The sequence below is a fragment of the Stenella coeruleoalba genome, assembly GCF_951394435.1.
Source record: "Stenella coeruleoalba genome assembly, chromosome: 9".
NCBI classification, from domain to species: domain Eukaryota; kingdom Metazoa; phylum Chordata; class Mammalia; order Artiodactyla; family Delphinidae; genus Stenella; species Stenella coeruleoalba.
The window spans coordinates 24,855,109-24,872,029 of NC_137155.1; the positions used below are offsets into that span (position 1 = coordinate 24,855,109).

General features: G+C 37.5%; 1 protein-coding gene across 4 annotated transcripts in view; it reads right to left on the reverse strand.

Annotated features, from left to right (window-relative positions):
- Nucleotides 1-16,921, reverse strand: part of CACNA2D1 (calcium voltage-gated channel auxiliary subunit alpha2delta 1) — a 513,049-nt gene that overhangs the window by 428,802 nt on the left and 67,326 nt on the right. The window contains exon 1 of one of the 4 annotated variants that reach the window (XM_079931860.1): nucleotides 9,462-9,654. The exons of the other annotated variants lie outside the window; for them this stretch is intronic. Coding sequence (XP_079787986.1) covers nucleotides 9,462-9,526 — 65 coding nt within the window. The 5' untranslated portion in view covers nucleotides 9,527-9,654. Of the gene's footprint in view, nucleotides 1-9,461; nucleotides 9,655-16,921 lie in introns of those variants that run through there. 4 annotated transcript variants of the gene reach the window in all.

Genomic DNA, 16,921 nt, shown 5'->3' on the forward strand with positions numbered 1-16,921 from the left:
AGTGAAAAATTACATACGGGAAAATATTCATATGGGCAAATTCTCTATCAGTCTTTCTCTTTCTAGGTAAATTGTCAACCACATATGCATAATCACTAAGCACTATTTTATTAAATGTCTCCAGAAGGCACTATAATATTTTGGAGAAAGTTACAGAGGATATATAGTCTTTTCAGATAATAAGAAATGAACATAGCACTCCATGAGGAAGAATTTGTTGTTTCTTCTTTGTCAGCCCACTCAACAAGAACTAGTATCTGCTGGAGAAGATACTAAAAGCTGGCAGGGCAGAAACGAAAGATATATGTGTTACAGTTTGGTTAGGCTTAAAACTGGGTCTGACAGGAAAGAGGCAGAAGAGAACAAGAATAAGGTGGTGTAGGGGAGGAAAAAGTATCTTTTCTTCTACCTTTCTAAATTCTTGACTGAGAACCTGTAACAAAAGACAGACTAATAAGTGAAATGCATACAAATTGATTCAAGTTTTACATGACACGGGAGGCTTCATAAGCAAATGAAGACCTTCCCCCCCCAAAAAAATGGTTAAACCTGAGTGTCTTTATGCTAGGTTTGATGAAGAACAGAAAGATATGATGGGACAAAGAATATGAGCTAAGTATAGCAAACTGGGGGAAACTTAACAGACACCATTCATTCACATTTCTCTTTCTGCCCCATGTCTTCAGAGATAAGGATGCTCCTTTCTCCCAGGTATAGGGAAGCAACGCTCACATGAGGGGAAGGTCACAAAGTCCTGCCTGCAGATGCCAATTCCCCAACGCCTTCAGCTTAAAATATTCAATAGGCTATGTAACCATATTTAGCCCATCCTGAATCCCATCTCTAGGACATGCTTCAGGAATCAGAAGAGTCACTTAAAGTTTATTAGATAGTTGTGTGGGGAGGTGGATAGAGGAGGCTTTCGACTAGTAGCTACTTAAAGTGAGATTTGAAGGACAAGTGGAATTTAAGAAAATCGAGAAGGGAAGGAAGAAACAACGAAGGCAGGGGGAATTTAAAACGTGGCATTGTCAGCAACCACAAGTAGTCTGTATGGCCAGAGTCCAAGGTTGTTCATCAAATGTATGGAATGGGGGCAGGAATGGTCAGGAAGAAATTCTGGCAAATAGTTGGCCAGACCCAGGGTCTTAAATAACATTCTGAAGCATTTATATTGTATCCTCAAAATAATGGAGAAATAATGGAAAATGTGAAGTTAGCGAGTAACAAGATTAAGGGTATATGAACATGATAAAATAATTTCTCTGATAGCCAAGTGGATGGTGGCTTAGAGGGAGAACAAAGAGTGAGGAGGGAGGGGCTAGATAAGATGGAAGAAATGAGGGTTCAAACTAGCTCAGTAGTAGCTAGTAGAGTAGAGAGGGAAACAAAAGGGAGACCAAGTAGAAGAAACCAGCTCAACAAAACTCTGAAGGATGGATGACAGGATTTCACGTACTACTAGATTTAAATAGTGAATGGGAGAAAGGATTTGCAGATGACTCATGGAGTTCTTCAGTTAGACAATGATAGGACATTCTGTTATAGAAAGTATAAGAGGAAGAACGACTTAGAGGGGTATTGATGAGTTCGTTTTTATTGGTTCAGGTAGAGATGTTTTTGAAAGATTCACGTATAGAAACCCACTAGGCAACTGAATATACATAGATTTGAAGCTCTCAGAAGTTTCCATAGCATTTAAAGATCAGGTAGTTTCAAAGGACAAAGGTAAATCAGTGTATGACTCCCAAAGGAGAGTTTATAAAGGGAGAAAGAAAATACACAGCAGCTAGAACTCTGGAAAATAACACTGAAAAAAGAGACGGGAATCTGAGTAGTGGCAAGAAAGAAGGGAATCCAAGAACAATGGTATCACAAAAGCCAGGGAAGGTAAGAATATCCAGAGAGAGTCATCAAACAAGGTGAGAGAAATTTATCTATCTTATGTGAGGACAGTGAGAGAAGTGTGGAACCTAGGAAAAAAGGGACAACAAGGAGTGAGTGCTCCTTTTTGCTTTTTAATCGGAGAGATATAGGCATGGTTCCATGCAAAAGGAGAAAGGCACGGAGAGGAGACATCACAGAGAAATCTCAGGAGAGAACATGCAACTTACTGACAGGGCAAGGGCCTTCAAAAGACTCTAGATTCCTTCAGCTTTTTCTTGCTCACCCTCTATATTCCAAACATGATCGAGTGAAGGATGAGTGAAGAAATAAGCAGAACACAGGAGAATCCTAATCCATGGCTGGAAAGTAGGTTACTTCTTCCAGGGAGATCGAAGGGAAAACGTAAACGGTTTTAAGTAAATGAAAATAACTACAACAACTCGATCAAAAACTGGAGACAGTTCTACTTATTCGTCTCTATTTTTTTTCTTTTTTGTAATAAAGTAGACAGAGTCATCGGTTCAGAGATAGGCAGGAGGTATTAAGGTAGGGTAGTTGAAAAGAAAAGTTGGACGTTTCAAAAGAACAATGACTGGAGAGTATTTAAGGACAAGCCCTATACTGGGGGTCACCAGTTTTCATCAGTACTAATCAGCATGACTGTGTGAATTTCTCCACCAGTACTAGGCTAAAGAGGGTGAGATGGGAGAAAAAAGGCATTCAGATGAATATGGGGCAGATACCAGCAGGTGGGAAAGATGGACAAGGAAAAGTGAACTGAAGGGCCTGAAAACTTTAAGATCTCTACTAATTCTAAATAACAAAGACTACCAAAAATATTCATTAAAATGTTACAGTATTACATTTATACACAACACTTATTTTCTAAACATTTTTCTTATGGAACCAAAAATGCTATTACAATATTTCTAGGAAAATGTGAAAATACTGTATTGCCAAATTTCAAATTTCTCATCATTTTGGGGGTTTGTAGGCTAATAATCTCATAAAAGAATATTCTGGAAGACTAAATGAAGAAAGTGGCCTGAACATATATCCCACATTTAAATCACTTGAATAAAAATATAATTTCTAAAAGAAAAAATTCTAAAAATCACTGAAATAAAATGGATTGCTCTCAGAAAGAAATAAATAAATATTACAAAATCTGAGCAGCTCAAAAAAAGTTGAATCAATGTATATCGGGTTATATAGATACAACAGAACTGGACTAACAGGTACACTGTTTCCATGAGAATATGCTCTGGATTTTCCAACTTGTGATGTCAGGAACATACTTACTCTGCTTGTTAGAAATGTAACTCCCTGACTTGAGCATGATATAGTCAGGAGAGTACGAATGCATGGTATTCATAGAGAAGAATGATGAGAAGCTCCAGAGACTGGGTATGCAGTCAACGCATGCAACAAAGCTACTTCCTATCTCTCTGCTCTCTCCCGTCTCCCAATTTTCCACTGCCTTTTGAAACCCTGTGTTTCTCTAAGCTCCTACAATCCCAAACCGTCAATATCTCATGACTGCAATTGTCACCTGTACATACATAATTCCTACATTTGAGCTCCATTTCTGCCTTAACTACAGTTTTCTAGATCACTCCCTTTTGATTTTCCAGCCTTCTTTTTCAAAATATCTATAAAAATCTTCCCTGCCCATAGCACTAACCCTCTGTGTTCCTTCTTCTTGTTGGCAAACCATCTCCTCAGTCATCCATGATGGTCCATGCCATCAATTTCTTCATCATATCCCTCCTTCAATCCTTTGTAAAATAATAGTATCTCAGTGTTTTTCCCAGTACATACCTGAGAGCTGAATGCACTGAGACCTTATTTCATGCCAAACTTTTTGCCAAAGGTATTTAACATTCACTCTCCCATTCAGTCATCAGAAAAACTAGTGCTCACTTTTCATAGATGAGAAAACTTCAAGTTGAGAGAAGTTTAACAGCCCAGCCTTGTAGTTTCCAATTTTCTAAGCCATTTTACTTCCACCAACCTCACACATTTCCATGTGTGTCGACTGTCCTTTTCCACATTCTGCTTTGGCTCTATAACCCCTCTCCCTGAAATTAATCCTCCACCTCCATTGTGAATAAATTTCCCAACTACTCTAATGTCACCTTCACAGGCTCCCAAACTAAAAATGTCCTCTTCTATCCACTAAATTCCAAAGCGCTTTAATTGTGGTTTGTGTTTATTTTTCTGTAGATTTTCATGATTAGATGGATATACTTTTACTCTCATTCATCACTGAATCCTCAATACTACAGTGCCTTGCATATAGTAGGCACACAGATATTTACTGAATAGAAAAATGTATTGAAATAAAATGTAATTGCAGTATTGTTTTTTAAAACGCCCAATTATCTTTACTTAATGCATGCAGTGTAAATAATTTACTTACTAAATTTCCTCTTCCCTCCAAAATCCACATCAGAAAAAAATGAACTGCTGGACCCATGCATCTATAAACAGCACCCACTTTTCAACAAGTAGAAGAACTTTTAAATGCGACTTAATACTTTAAAGAAATTTTTTAAAATCTGTATAACGCACACCTTGTAATTCTAAATCTCTCAAGTGGACATTGAATTTCATAGGAAAAAAATGAAGTCTTGTAATCCTTCTCTACCTCTACAATAACTCAGTACAGAGTCAAATAGCAGTATATGTTCCCAACTGTTTGATGATGTCTGCCGGCTCAGTGTACTTTGGAGAATTCTATATGAGATCTCTAAAAATTGAGGCAAATGCAAATATTTTATTGAGTAGTTGAGATAATCTTTTATATCTTTTACTTCACTTTACTGTACAGAAATAGCCCAAATTCTAAAGGCAAATAATATAAAATACTCAAGTTTTCACTAAATTTGAGAGAAGAATACTCGCCATGCAATTAATATTGTTCCTTTTTTTTTTTTTTTTTCTGCGGTACGCGGGCCTCTCATTGTTGTGGCCTCTCCCGTTACGGAGCACAGGCTCCGGACGCGCAGGCTCAGCGGCCATGGCTCATGGGCTCAGCCGCTCCGCGGCATGTGGAATCTTCCCGGACCGGGGCACGAACCCGTGTCCCCTGCATCGGCAGGCAGACTCTCAACCACTGCGCCACCAGGGAAGCCCAATATTGTTCCTTTTGAGGTTAGATTTGCCTGTAAGATGGCTTTCAAAAGAGTATTGCATAGTTTAGGAAACTATTTTAAAAAGAAGAAGAAGAAAGAAAGAGAGATGGTAATCCATTTCATTTTGCATGCATTTGAGGAACATCAAATTGAGAACACCACAAATTACACCGTTTCATCTATTGTAAAGTGCAGCAGTTGAGTACAAAGTGTCAAGTCTGCATAGTTATCTATTTAATTGTTTTAAATGCTACAGAGAGAATTTGCCTTTTTACTGGTTATCATAATGGAGCCAAAGTGATAGCTAAGAAATATTACAATAGGTCCTACAAAGACTGTCCTTCCTTCCTATATCTCATGTAGTAAGTCCTCTGTCAAAAAAGAATGTGTGGAGCTTCCCTGGTGGCGCAGTGGTTGAGAGTCCGCCTGCCGATGCAGGGGACGCGGGTTCGTGCCCCGGTCCGGGAAGATCCCACATGCTGCGGAGCGGCTGCGCCTGGTAGCCATGGCCGCTGAGCCTGCGCGTCCGGAGCCTGTGCTCCGCAACGGGAGAGGCCGCAACAGTGAGAGGCCTGCGTACCGCAAAAAAAAAAAAAAAAAAAATAGAATGTGTGAACTTCCTGCTATTAGTAAGAAGAGAGTATTAAAACAGACATGTTCCTTCCACATCCATCTTGAATTATCCCACTAGCAATTATCATAGAGACTAGAGCAAAAAAGGAATATAGTAGTGTGTATATGTCAATGCCAATCTCCCAATTTATCCATTCCACTCCCCCTTTCCCCCTTGGTAACCGTAAGTTTGTTTTCTACATAAGAACCTACTGTATAGCACAAGGAACTCTACTCAATACCCTGAAATGACCTATATGGGAAGAGAATCTAAAAAAGAGTGGATATATGTATATGTATAACTGATTCACTTTGCTGTACAGCAGTAAATAACATTGTAAATCATCTATACTCCAATAAAAATTAATTAAAAACAATTTTTTTTTAATAATAGGAGATACACAGAAAAGAAATGGGAATGGAAAAGAGCTGGAATAGTATGGGAATGAGAGGAGGAGAGGGAGAGGGAGAAGCCTGTACCCTTTGGGGCCCTTGTCCTAAAGCAATTCTCTGCCTATGCCACTATTTTTAAGAAATAATTTTATTTTTAACCCAAGGAAATCAGAGACATAGTTCTGCCCTGTGGACCTGGGAAAAAATAAAAATATCACAAGATCTAACAAACTGACCATTTCAATTGTGTTGATATATAAATAGTTATTAATAAATTTGAAGTAATAAGACCATGTATTTCAAAACTGTTCCACTTGCTATAAATATCCCATCAATGCCAAACTGCTCCCTTTTTTGTTATATAATAAACCACCCACAGTGTTCTTATAGTTGGGTAAAAAATAACATAAGTAAGCCAAAGATTTAGATAACCTAGACACACTATTTTGCTAAATATGCATTTCTTATAACATGGGTAACTCTATCATGAAAAATACTGTGTGTGTGTGCGTGTGTGCGTGTGTGTGTGAGTGAAAGGAACACTTGGTATCTACAATAAATCTAAAACTGCTTGTGAGATGGCTGTCATGCCAGTTACGTTAGCTCCTGAAATTATTCTCGATTTAAACCATTTTCAATAACACTGCTGCTGTTTTTAGAAAGCTGTTTAGACTTGTGAAATGCTTTAGTATTCCATTTGTGTCTAGAGTCAGTCCTGAAAGAAATGCAGAAAGGGATGTGATCATGCTAATCAGGGTGGAAAGGTAAATTACTCGAGAGAAGAAGAAAAAAGGTTTTATCACTAAAAATCGGATTCTTATGCTGTTCGTGTTCGTCTGCCTTCATTTTCTGTTTGCTTTTCACTGTCGCGTGTGTGTGTGTGTGTGTGTGTGTGTGTGTGTGTGTGTGTGTGTGTGTCTGATCTGCTTTACAAATATACATAGTCATAATTCTCAAAGACCAAAGATTCTTCATGAGATCTGCCTTTCCCACCATCTCGGATTGATTTTTGTTTTATCCCAGCATTTTCGTTGTTTCTTTATTTAGTTAATTTTTTTTGTCTCAGCTGCAGCAATTTGCTGCCAGCTTCCAAGACAACAAATGAGCAATATACACTTTAGGGCTGATGTTAATGTAGTTCCCTGGATTAGCTAGACTGGGGGAGGGTTCTCATACAAGGGATCTGCTCCCTGGAGGCCTGGAGAGCTTTGTTTTTTAAGTCCACATCACCATTAGTTACAACCTGCAGCATTGTCCCTCCAGCCTGGTGCCAAGGGAGGTGTCCCAAATGGCCACACAATCTGCTGCTGGTGTTTCTATGAACCAAATGGGTTGAATTTCTAATTGCACATTACATAACTTCCATTCATTTTCTTCAGGATCTTCTCTTTCGTTGTTTACCTTATTTTTTCTCTGCCATTGCTGATAGTTCACAAAACATATTTTTGTCTAATTCAAGCATGTAAATATTACTTAATGTCATGATCAAATTTTCCTCATTCCTTTCTTCTCTGAATTATTAATTGTACATCCATAATATTTCCAATACTGCAAAATCCTCAATGCTTATTATGTTTGGATTCTGACTTAAATGCCCCATCTACTTCCCTACATAGATTGGTATCTGCAGTCAGGCCAGATTAAGTGTTTCACAAACATGTCAGTTTTGTCATGTTATTTAATCACGTTTTCCACTAGCCTGAAATGACCTCTCTTAAGTCTCTTCAGGGCTTGAAAATCATTTTTCAAGTCTGTACTTCAGTTCCTTCTTCTGGGCAAGTCCTCAAGTGCTCAGAAATTTTTTTTCTAAGCTCCTAAAATAGATATAGCCTGTCCTACAAAACATCACACACGTTGATATACTGTCTTACGTTAGTATTATTTTTTCCTAACAATACTTGCTTTCCTTGAGTGGATGGGTCACGGCTTCCAGTTCAGTATTCTGAGAATATCTAGCACATTTCTGGACATATATTAGATGCTCAATAAACAAGAGATAGCATCTATCTCACATCTATGTGCCAACAACTGTTCCAAACATGTTATGTGAAAAAACTCTAATTCTCACAAAAATTCTATGAGGCAGATACTATTATGAATCTCACTTTACAGACTGAGGAAACTGAGGCATAGAGAGGTTAAATTACTTGCCGAAGGTCACAGAATTAGTAAGTGGCAGAGCTGAGCATTTGCCCTTAGAAGCCAATAGAGTCTACCATCTTAATAAATGCTAATCAATATGATCTGAAACATGGCTTGCTCTCATCATTAAACCACCAGATTACCCCCAACACTCCTCTCATCCTAACTTACAAATGTCTTGTGTTTTCTATTTTATACACTTTCATAGGCCTGGGTTATAAGTCTGTTTCACTGATGTAAATAGAGAAAATGACAATTACCGAAGTCTTATTTTTACACAGCAAGAGGAAAGTTATAGTTAGAAAATAAGGATTTAAATACTGCAACTGAGAAAATCCAGGTGTTTTCTTCCTTAAAAGAAATATGCACATGATTATTTAATGCTACAATTTTTCCTCAAATTAAGTTTTCATCCAGATTATCAAATAAACAAGCACTAGTTGCTGTATTTACAAAACCATGAATTTGCTGCTTTCATTAACATAACATCATGGCATCCCCAGCATTAGGTACACAGCCACTGACTTTCATACTATACACAACACGGCACACAGATTTGACACAGAGTAGCAGGTCAGATGTAGAGTCAGCCCTGATGTGTTTTTAAATATAAAATATTCTGGAAGCAACATTTAATCCTTCAGCTATGAATGGAAAATATGACTCTTTCGGTTGGCCTTGTGTTCATAACGCAGGTTCAAATACACAAACAAATGCAAGAATATAAAAGTCTGGGCCCAGACCGACTTGTATGGTGCTCCTTTTAAAGACAGCTCATAGTATAGTTTGTCTGATAGCTATTCCAGGACAGAGTTTATTTATCGATCAAAAAGCCATCCATGCGAACGTGTTAACTCGCAAATTAGAAAAACAGTAACTCTCTCTGAAGACCGTCAGAAAGGAACATCTTAAAAGTACCCATTCTGTAACATTTTTATTCCTTTTAGTATTAACCACAGGATTCTAGAAAAATAGGAAAGGTCTTTTCAAATATAAAATACGTTACAATTTAATTGCTTTCAACCTTTTTGTCCGCACAGACATGTGGTTCTCTTTGACGCTCTGCCTGAGCAGCATGTTCACTGCCCTTGTGCTCCCCTCCAATGGTCTGAGCGCACTAAGTAATCCAAGCAAAAGATTGCTTCTTGGATAGGAATTAGAGCCAGCTCCCCTTCCTGATCTGCTCAACAGAAACACAAAGCTAAACCACTGTTTTTAATCAAATAGTTTTTTCTCCATTAACATAGTGAACTTAACAATAACTGTGTTTTAAAATGAGTTTATGCTTACCAAATGGTGGAAATATTACAATTTTTAGCACTGTCAAATAACTCCTTGCAAAGACTGTCAGCCATTGGTGAGAAGTTTATATAAATGTTGAAGTACTACAGGAAAAGAAATCATTTTCAATTTTTTGGTCACAATTTCAAACTTTTATTTGAATTAATTTTCTAAATTATGTCATAATTGCTAATGTTTAAATAACAACATTATAAAAGCATGACCTTTGATGCATTATATGTGGAAAAATAGACCGAAATCTAGGCAATTAAACAGAAAAAAATATCAGGGAGAAAAAGTTTGCACTTTAGCTAAATCCAATTGAAGCTTCTATGTCATGCATTTAGTAAATTTAAAAAACACTGTAGGGAGTTCCCTGGTGGTCTAGTGGTTAGGATTCAGCGCTGTCACTGCCGTGGCCCAGGTTCGATCCCTGGTCAGGGAACTGAGATCCCGCTAGCTGCGTGGCTCGGCCAAAATTTTTAAAAAAAAAAAAATTTTTTTTAATAAAAATACACTGTAAAGCATGATTCATGTATATATAGTTACTTAGAAGTCCATTTTAAATACAAACTAAAAACATTATTCTTCTAGTTAAAATAAATCTTTAATATCAGATAATTCATAACAAAAAAATTAAAACTCAAAAGTCTTAGGTTATTTTCCTTCACCATGAAACAAATGATAAGATGATTACTGGAATTTAAACTATTTCTATAAATATGAAATAAGCATTTTAAAATACAATGGTCGATCTCTTCACAGAAAGACTCATTTGTGCTGATATTTGTATCTTCCACATTTGAAATAATTCTTCTGCAGTCAGAAGGAAAGGCTTAGAAACTGATCTCATTTGGTCATTTTAGAAACAGGTATGAAGCATTTCACAAGCCCTGATGAAAAGAAGACAGGACTTCGGCTCGAGGGGCCAACTGTAAGATGGCACGCCCACAGAACTCATCGTCTTTACGGAACAGGAAGGAATCACAAAGCAGCCAGCAACATGAATTAAACATCAACATTCCGAATGAACTGTTGCAGGCTTCTAATTTTTTTTTCATTAATAGTCATTCGGTCACGTTCCTCATGCTCCATTTAGAGCACACCCCAATGTGGATTTCAACAAGCAGTTTTAAAACAGACCACCCCGTTTAGTAATGTGAAAATCGAAAGATTTCTGAAGCCAGATCTGTGAATCATATGTGACTCAGCAGCCTCCCACAGGCCTGACATCCTGTATATTTTCCCTCAAAATGTTCCTTCTGTAAAAGAGAGGCTGAATGGACTCCCTTATGGCTACTCAGAAAATACAAAGGAATTTGAGGGCAAGCACTCCATTAGAATTCACGCTATCAGTTCTAGGTCACTGTAGTATAGGAAAAGAAAAAGCCCAATGCTGCATCTCTTGCTATCTGGAGAACTGTCTTTTCAACTATCCATTATGTATTGCCTCCAAGTTCCACATCATGTTCTCCTATCTCTTGATCACAGCAGGGAAAAAGTAGCTTCACAGGCATTTACATCACCTTTGAACATCCTGCAAATGAATCTTTTTTTTTTTTTTTTTTCTGTGGTACGCGGGCCTCTCACTGTTGTGGCCTCTCCCGTTGCGGAGCATAGGCTCCAGACGCACAGGCTCAGCGGCCACGGCTCACGGGCCCAGCCGCTCCGCAGCTCTTCGCGGACCGGGGTACGAACCCGTGTCCCCTGCATCGGCAGACGGACTCCCAACCACTGCGCCATCAGGGAAGCCCCTTGCAAATGAATCTTTAACTGAAGTTATTTATCCAATTAATGCATGTAATAAACATTATTTTAGTCCTAGAATCTGCATATACCTCAGGCTTGCAGTCCACTTTCCTACTTAATGGAAGCTTTCCATATACATTACCCATAAAAAATTATCATGCCAATTCTCCGAATACTTCCTGGGGTAGCTGTTCATTATCTTACTAACAATCTTTTTGTATGGAGGCAAAACTGTTAGAAAGTTCTTCTGGTGCAAAAGAAATTGTGGTATATTTATCTTATAAATTATTAGGCAACTATCTAAAATAAGATCTACCTTTTATAACATTTCTATATTGCTTTTTAATGATCATTAACACTGTGGAATTTACAAGTAAAATTATAAAACTTTCAGAAAAAATTAGAAGCGTCTCGGACATCCAATTCCTAATGCCGAGCAGAAAACAATGGATGCAGCTGACTTAGTTGTGGCCATCTGACTGCCCTATTTTTGTCTGTGCTTACACTAAGATTTAAACAAAATGAAAAGGGTGAATAAAAATATATGCATGTAAAGGGCAAAGTGAGAATTTATGTCTTCTCCCTGCTATTAAAAAAAAAAAAGAGGTACAATCAGCAACTAAGGGCAAAACAGGTGATAATGATTAATAAATATCCCATGTAAGTTTAGTATTTTTTCTGGCCAAATGGTAAGTTCTAGAACTTGGTTTGGGGTTTAGAAGCGGACTGGGTCTGGTTTCAGCCAGGTTCTTTGGACTATGGATATAAAGACGCTCCAACACAAGTGTCCAAAAGGAAAGCTGGAACCAAGAACCAAAGAAGTTGCCCACAGAAATAACAGTTCAAAGAGGCTAGATAAGAAGAGTAGAGAGCTCTAGGAAGAGAAGAGCAACTAGAGACAAGGATAGAGCAAAAGCCAAAAACAGCACATAATTTTGGATCAAAGGAGTAGCCCAACAATTTCAAAACGTGGTTAAGGACCTATCTATAGAATTCCTGTGTTCTTGTCTACCTGTGGATACAAAGGGAGCTGCTAAAAGCCCCAACTAGGCCATGAGAGAGACGGCCATGAAGGTTTGTTTAAAGAACTCTACTCTGTATATAATTTTTTACTCTGAGATCACAAAGTGCATCATGCAAAATGCCACTACAATGGGAAGTTAATTTGGTTTTCCTATTTCTTTTAAACAACTAAAGTTTAAGAAGTAAATATACTTATCTTTATATTAATGCCAGGGCACAAATTAGAACCTTATTCTTGACTCTCTATCAGATTCTTCCTGCTGGATTTCTCAGACAGGCCATGGAAATATCTTTGGATAAATTCAAGAACAGTGTATATATTTTCCATCTAAAGCAAACACCTCTCTCAGGATTATGGTAAAGGTGTTCTCATTTCCAGCCAAGCTGGTCTTGTTCTCTATGTTCACTCTTCTGATTTGACAGAAGGGGAAGTTTACGGGACGAATGGGCAGGCAACAGAATTAATGGAAGAGACTCCATTATGCCCATCACAATATCTCTCCTCTTCATCAGAAAAATCCAGAGGAGTGCACAGAGCTGGGAAGCCCAGGGGAAATAACATGTTCCTGATTAACCAACTCTCCCTGAATTTATAACACAGCTGCCTGGTAGTATATAAGATTAAATGAAGAAAAATGAAGCAGAAGGAATTGAAAGAGATTCAATGGCCCCAAAGGAAAAGAACTCAAGAGAAGGAGCGAGGAAGAGGGACACATGGAAGTTGGGAGAGTAAGGAGGAGAGTATAGAAAAAGAAAGGAGACTAAAAATAAATGCATATTTCTAAAAAATAATGTGGAGTTTCTCCTAAAAAGATGAAAATTTACTTTTGCACATCTGAAAATTTTTGACTCATTACCAAAAACTTTAAACAATGCACTATTTACTATCGTTCAAATAATCATTGAAACTTTTAAGATATACAATTAACAGTCCTATAAACTAAAATGATACAGCCTTTTTAATCCAGTTATAATGGAACATATGATTGCTTTGCTCTATTTCACATGGAATTGTGAAACCAAATCTCTTTTAAGACTATGTTTATTTGTATGAAATTTTTTGTTTATGTTCAATTTATTGTTAGGAAAAATAATGTTCACTTATCTTTACAGTTCAAGTACACATCTTTTCAGTGTGGACAATGGATTTGAATAACACTGATTTTTACTGTGTAGATCAATGACACATCAATAAATGGTGATCTGTTTACAGCAGTCATTAGGTTGGCTCCCTGCAGAGAAATGTAGCTCATATTTGTGCATCTCCACATTTTACCTATACTTATATTTGAACATTTCCATGAAACACAACTTTATTGCACTAAATACTGAAGAGCTGTAGCATCTGCTACTTCTACACCTTAGGCCGCCATCTTTCACATTCTCTTCAGGAGTTCTAAGTGGCTAATAAGGAAAGGTTTAAAGAAGGGCTGAAATCATATTTTTTGAGTTGTATGACCATACATGTTATTTTCTACTGCACATAGTGGGTGACGCAAGATTTGGGTAGTCAAGCTACTATGGGGAGGTGGTCTTGGTTGTTCTCTATAACCCTGGCTGGGGGTTTTGCTCCCTAACATTTCAGCTAATGAATTGGAGAATCTTTAGCACATAGACCCTCAAAAGGGAAAATGAACCCAAATGGCAAATAACTCCTGAGCCAACCCTTCTCCTAGACCACTCCTTGCTACAGCAGAGATGTAAGAGATGTAGATCTTGAACTTGCCACTCCAGAATTTGACACCACCACTGAATAGCATGTTCTTGCCTACTCTTTCTTCTGCCTACCGTATTTCCCTTCCACGTCTTCTCATTCCTTTAAACCCCAGGGCAAAGGTCAACACCTCACAGACACATTCCTGCCCACACTAGCTAAATCCATCTCTTTGCCCTGCCTCCTGTCCTTCACATCAGGCCCTTATTGTTTCTTAAGGACACTCACAACTCTGCAATTATGATATTCGTCTACTTACTTGTTTTCAGCCTCTTTCCTCTAGTAAAATGTAAATAACACAAGAGAAGGTCGTTCTCATCTGAAATCCAAAGCACTTAGCTTTGCACTGGGATAAAATAGTTGCCCAAGAAAGTATTAATAAAATATTAAATTAAAAAATGAACAACTCTTTGGGGCAAAGCAAGGAGAATGGCCAAAATGGGATATCCACATTTATGCACAAGGCATGGTAAACAGGCTCAACTGGGAAAGCATGGTCTTAAATCCAGTAACTTCTCTTTTTTTCTTAATTAATGGAATGGAGAATAGATAAACATAATCTGGGCTGACACAGAGACCATACACTTTCTATTAAAGTCATGTGGGGAAAAATTTACATTTCAAATGTCTGAATTTTCATACAAAATGTCTATAAAATTATGTCAGGTCATTTTGGAATGAGAAAAATAAAGGGAACATTGTTTCCCTAGAGCAAAAATTAGACAATCCAACAGGGATGAAGCCACTGCATCAGCAATGGCAATGCAATCAGAGCTAACAATTTTGGGGCACTGTCCACCTCCACCAGCTTTGATCCAGCACTTCATACCACTGCCAATTTGCCCACCTACATAGACTTCGACTGCTTTGATGATGGGAAGATTCCGCATCATCTGCAGAAACTTCAACCCAAGGGATTATTAAAGGTCTTTCCCTATGAAGTTGAAGTACTGGCATACTAGAGTAAATGTTTACATTCTTCAGAGAAAAGCAGCTACACAAATTGTGTAGAAATACACTGAGGTTACTATTTAACATTGTCTGGCTTTGCTGATGGCTAAAATTACTTTTAAAAGCTTATTAAGTTCTCTGAAGTGGGAAAGTAATGACACCATAGCTGTTATCTCATTCACAGCCAAAAGCAGAATCTGAAATTAAAGTGGAAACAGAATATCTCTATTTCTGCATTTTTAGACTTTAAACAAATCAACATACCACTTTATTTTCTTTTAAACTGTTAGAGACTATTAATTCCAAGGAATGTGTTATTTTACATATTCTACAAATTCTTTAATCCAGCCTCATTTCCCTAGGTAGCTGCTTAAGGATTGGCATTCTATTATTCAACAATAACAACAACAAATTAAAGCCCTATGAATTTGTTACTCAGAATAACTAGAACGTTATCATTTCACTCCCTGTTCACAAATTTCCAAGTACGTCCCAGTAAGTTACATTTTAATGTTTTATGAGAAGCTTCCATAAACTGGCACCTCCTATATTTCCAATCCTAACTTCTAACAATATTTTCTCTTCTTTTGCTGCACGTAACAATGATCCTTGGGCTTCCCTGGTGGCGCAGTGGTTGAGAGTCTGCCTGTCAATGCAGGGGACACGGGTTCGTGCCCCGGTCCGGGAAGATCCCACATGCTGTGGAGCGGCTGGGCCCGTGAGCCACAACTACTGAGCCTGCGCGTCTGGAGCTTGTGCTCCGCAACAAGAGAGGCCGCGGCAGTGAGAGGCCCGCGCACCGCGATGAAGAGTGGCCCCCGCTCGCCGCAACTAGAGAAAGCCCACGCACAGAAAAGAAGACCCAGCACAGCCAAAAATAAATAAATAAATGAAATTTAAAAAAAAAAAAAAAATGATCTTTATATCATTCTCACTCCAGAATAACATGAGTTCATCTTAACATCATTTTGTATAAAAATTCACAAATCTGAAATAATTTCAGTGTGGCATGTTACTGACAACAACACGTACTCTTCTTTATCCTAATGTACAAACTCTTCACATTCTACTTTCTCTGCTGGAATCATCTATTCCTTGAAATCCTTCTCCTAGAAAATTTCCAATCATCCTTTAAAGACCAAATGCAAATACTTACCTCTCAGCAGATCTCTCCGGATATCATTCAATTTACTTACAATATCACAATGGTATTGAATTTCATAGTAATTATTTGTTTGCCAAGCTCACTCTTATCTTCATGGCAACAATCAAAATGACCATAGTAGGAACCTGACACACAGTAGGAACTCATTAAATGTTTAGTGAATTAATGTTAATTCTATTACATGAGTAACTCTTTGCCATCCCTTCCTCCTTTCCATTCTCACTGTCACTGCTTTTAGGGACTTTTCCTTCTAGTGTATGGACTGTTGCAGTAGCCCGCTAACTGGTCAATCTGACTCTAACTTCCTCTGCATCCAGTACTTGTAACTCTAAGTTACAACATTGAAATAACTGTGCCCTTTACACAGAGCCCCACTAGAAAATCACTTGTTCTAGAGAAGATTAAAAAATAACTTTCATTATAATGAAATTCTATGAGATGCTTAATGTGCAATTTCATTACAAGAGTACAGGCCTAGAATGTTATACAACTGTTTGTCATTTTCATGCTTTTATTAAAATCCCCCTCAGTATTTTTTCTATGTCTAAGAAACATTCTATTATTAGAAAAAGAAAATGAAATTAACTGATCTTCAGTTTTATTTGCTGAACAAATTAGTAAGAAGCTTAAAAACTGCAGCTATTTGATTTATATATTGTCATTATACATATTTTTGCATCAATATAATACAGAAAGTATGCTCAGTTACAGCATTAACTTACATATAACTTCTACTCCAATACTGTCAAAAATAAAAATTTTAGCAAATAAATATTAACACAAAAATAAACTATAAAGATTAAGATATTATGTAATCTCATTATAGCATTTCCAAACTTACTGGGTAATTTTAGCACAGTCATTCCT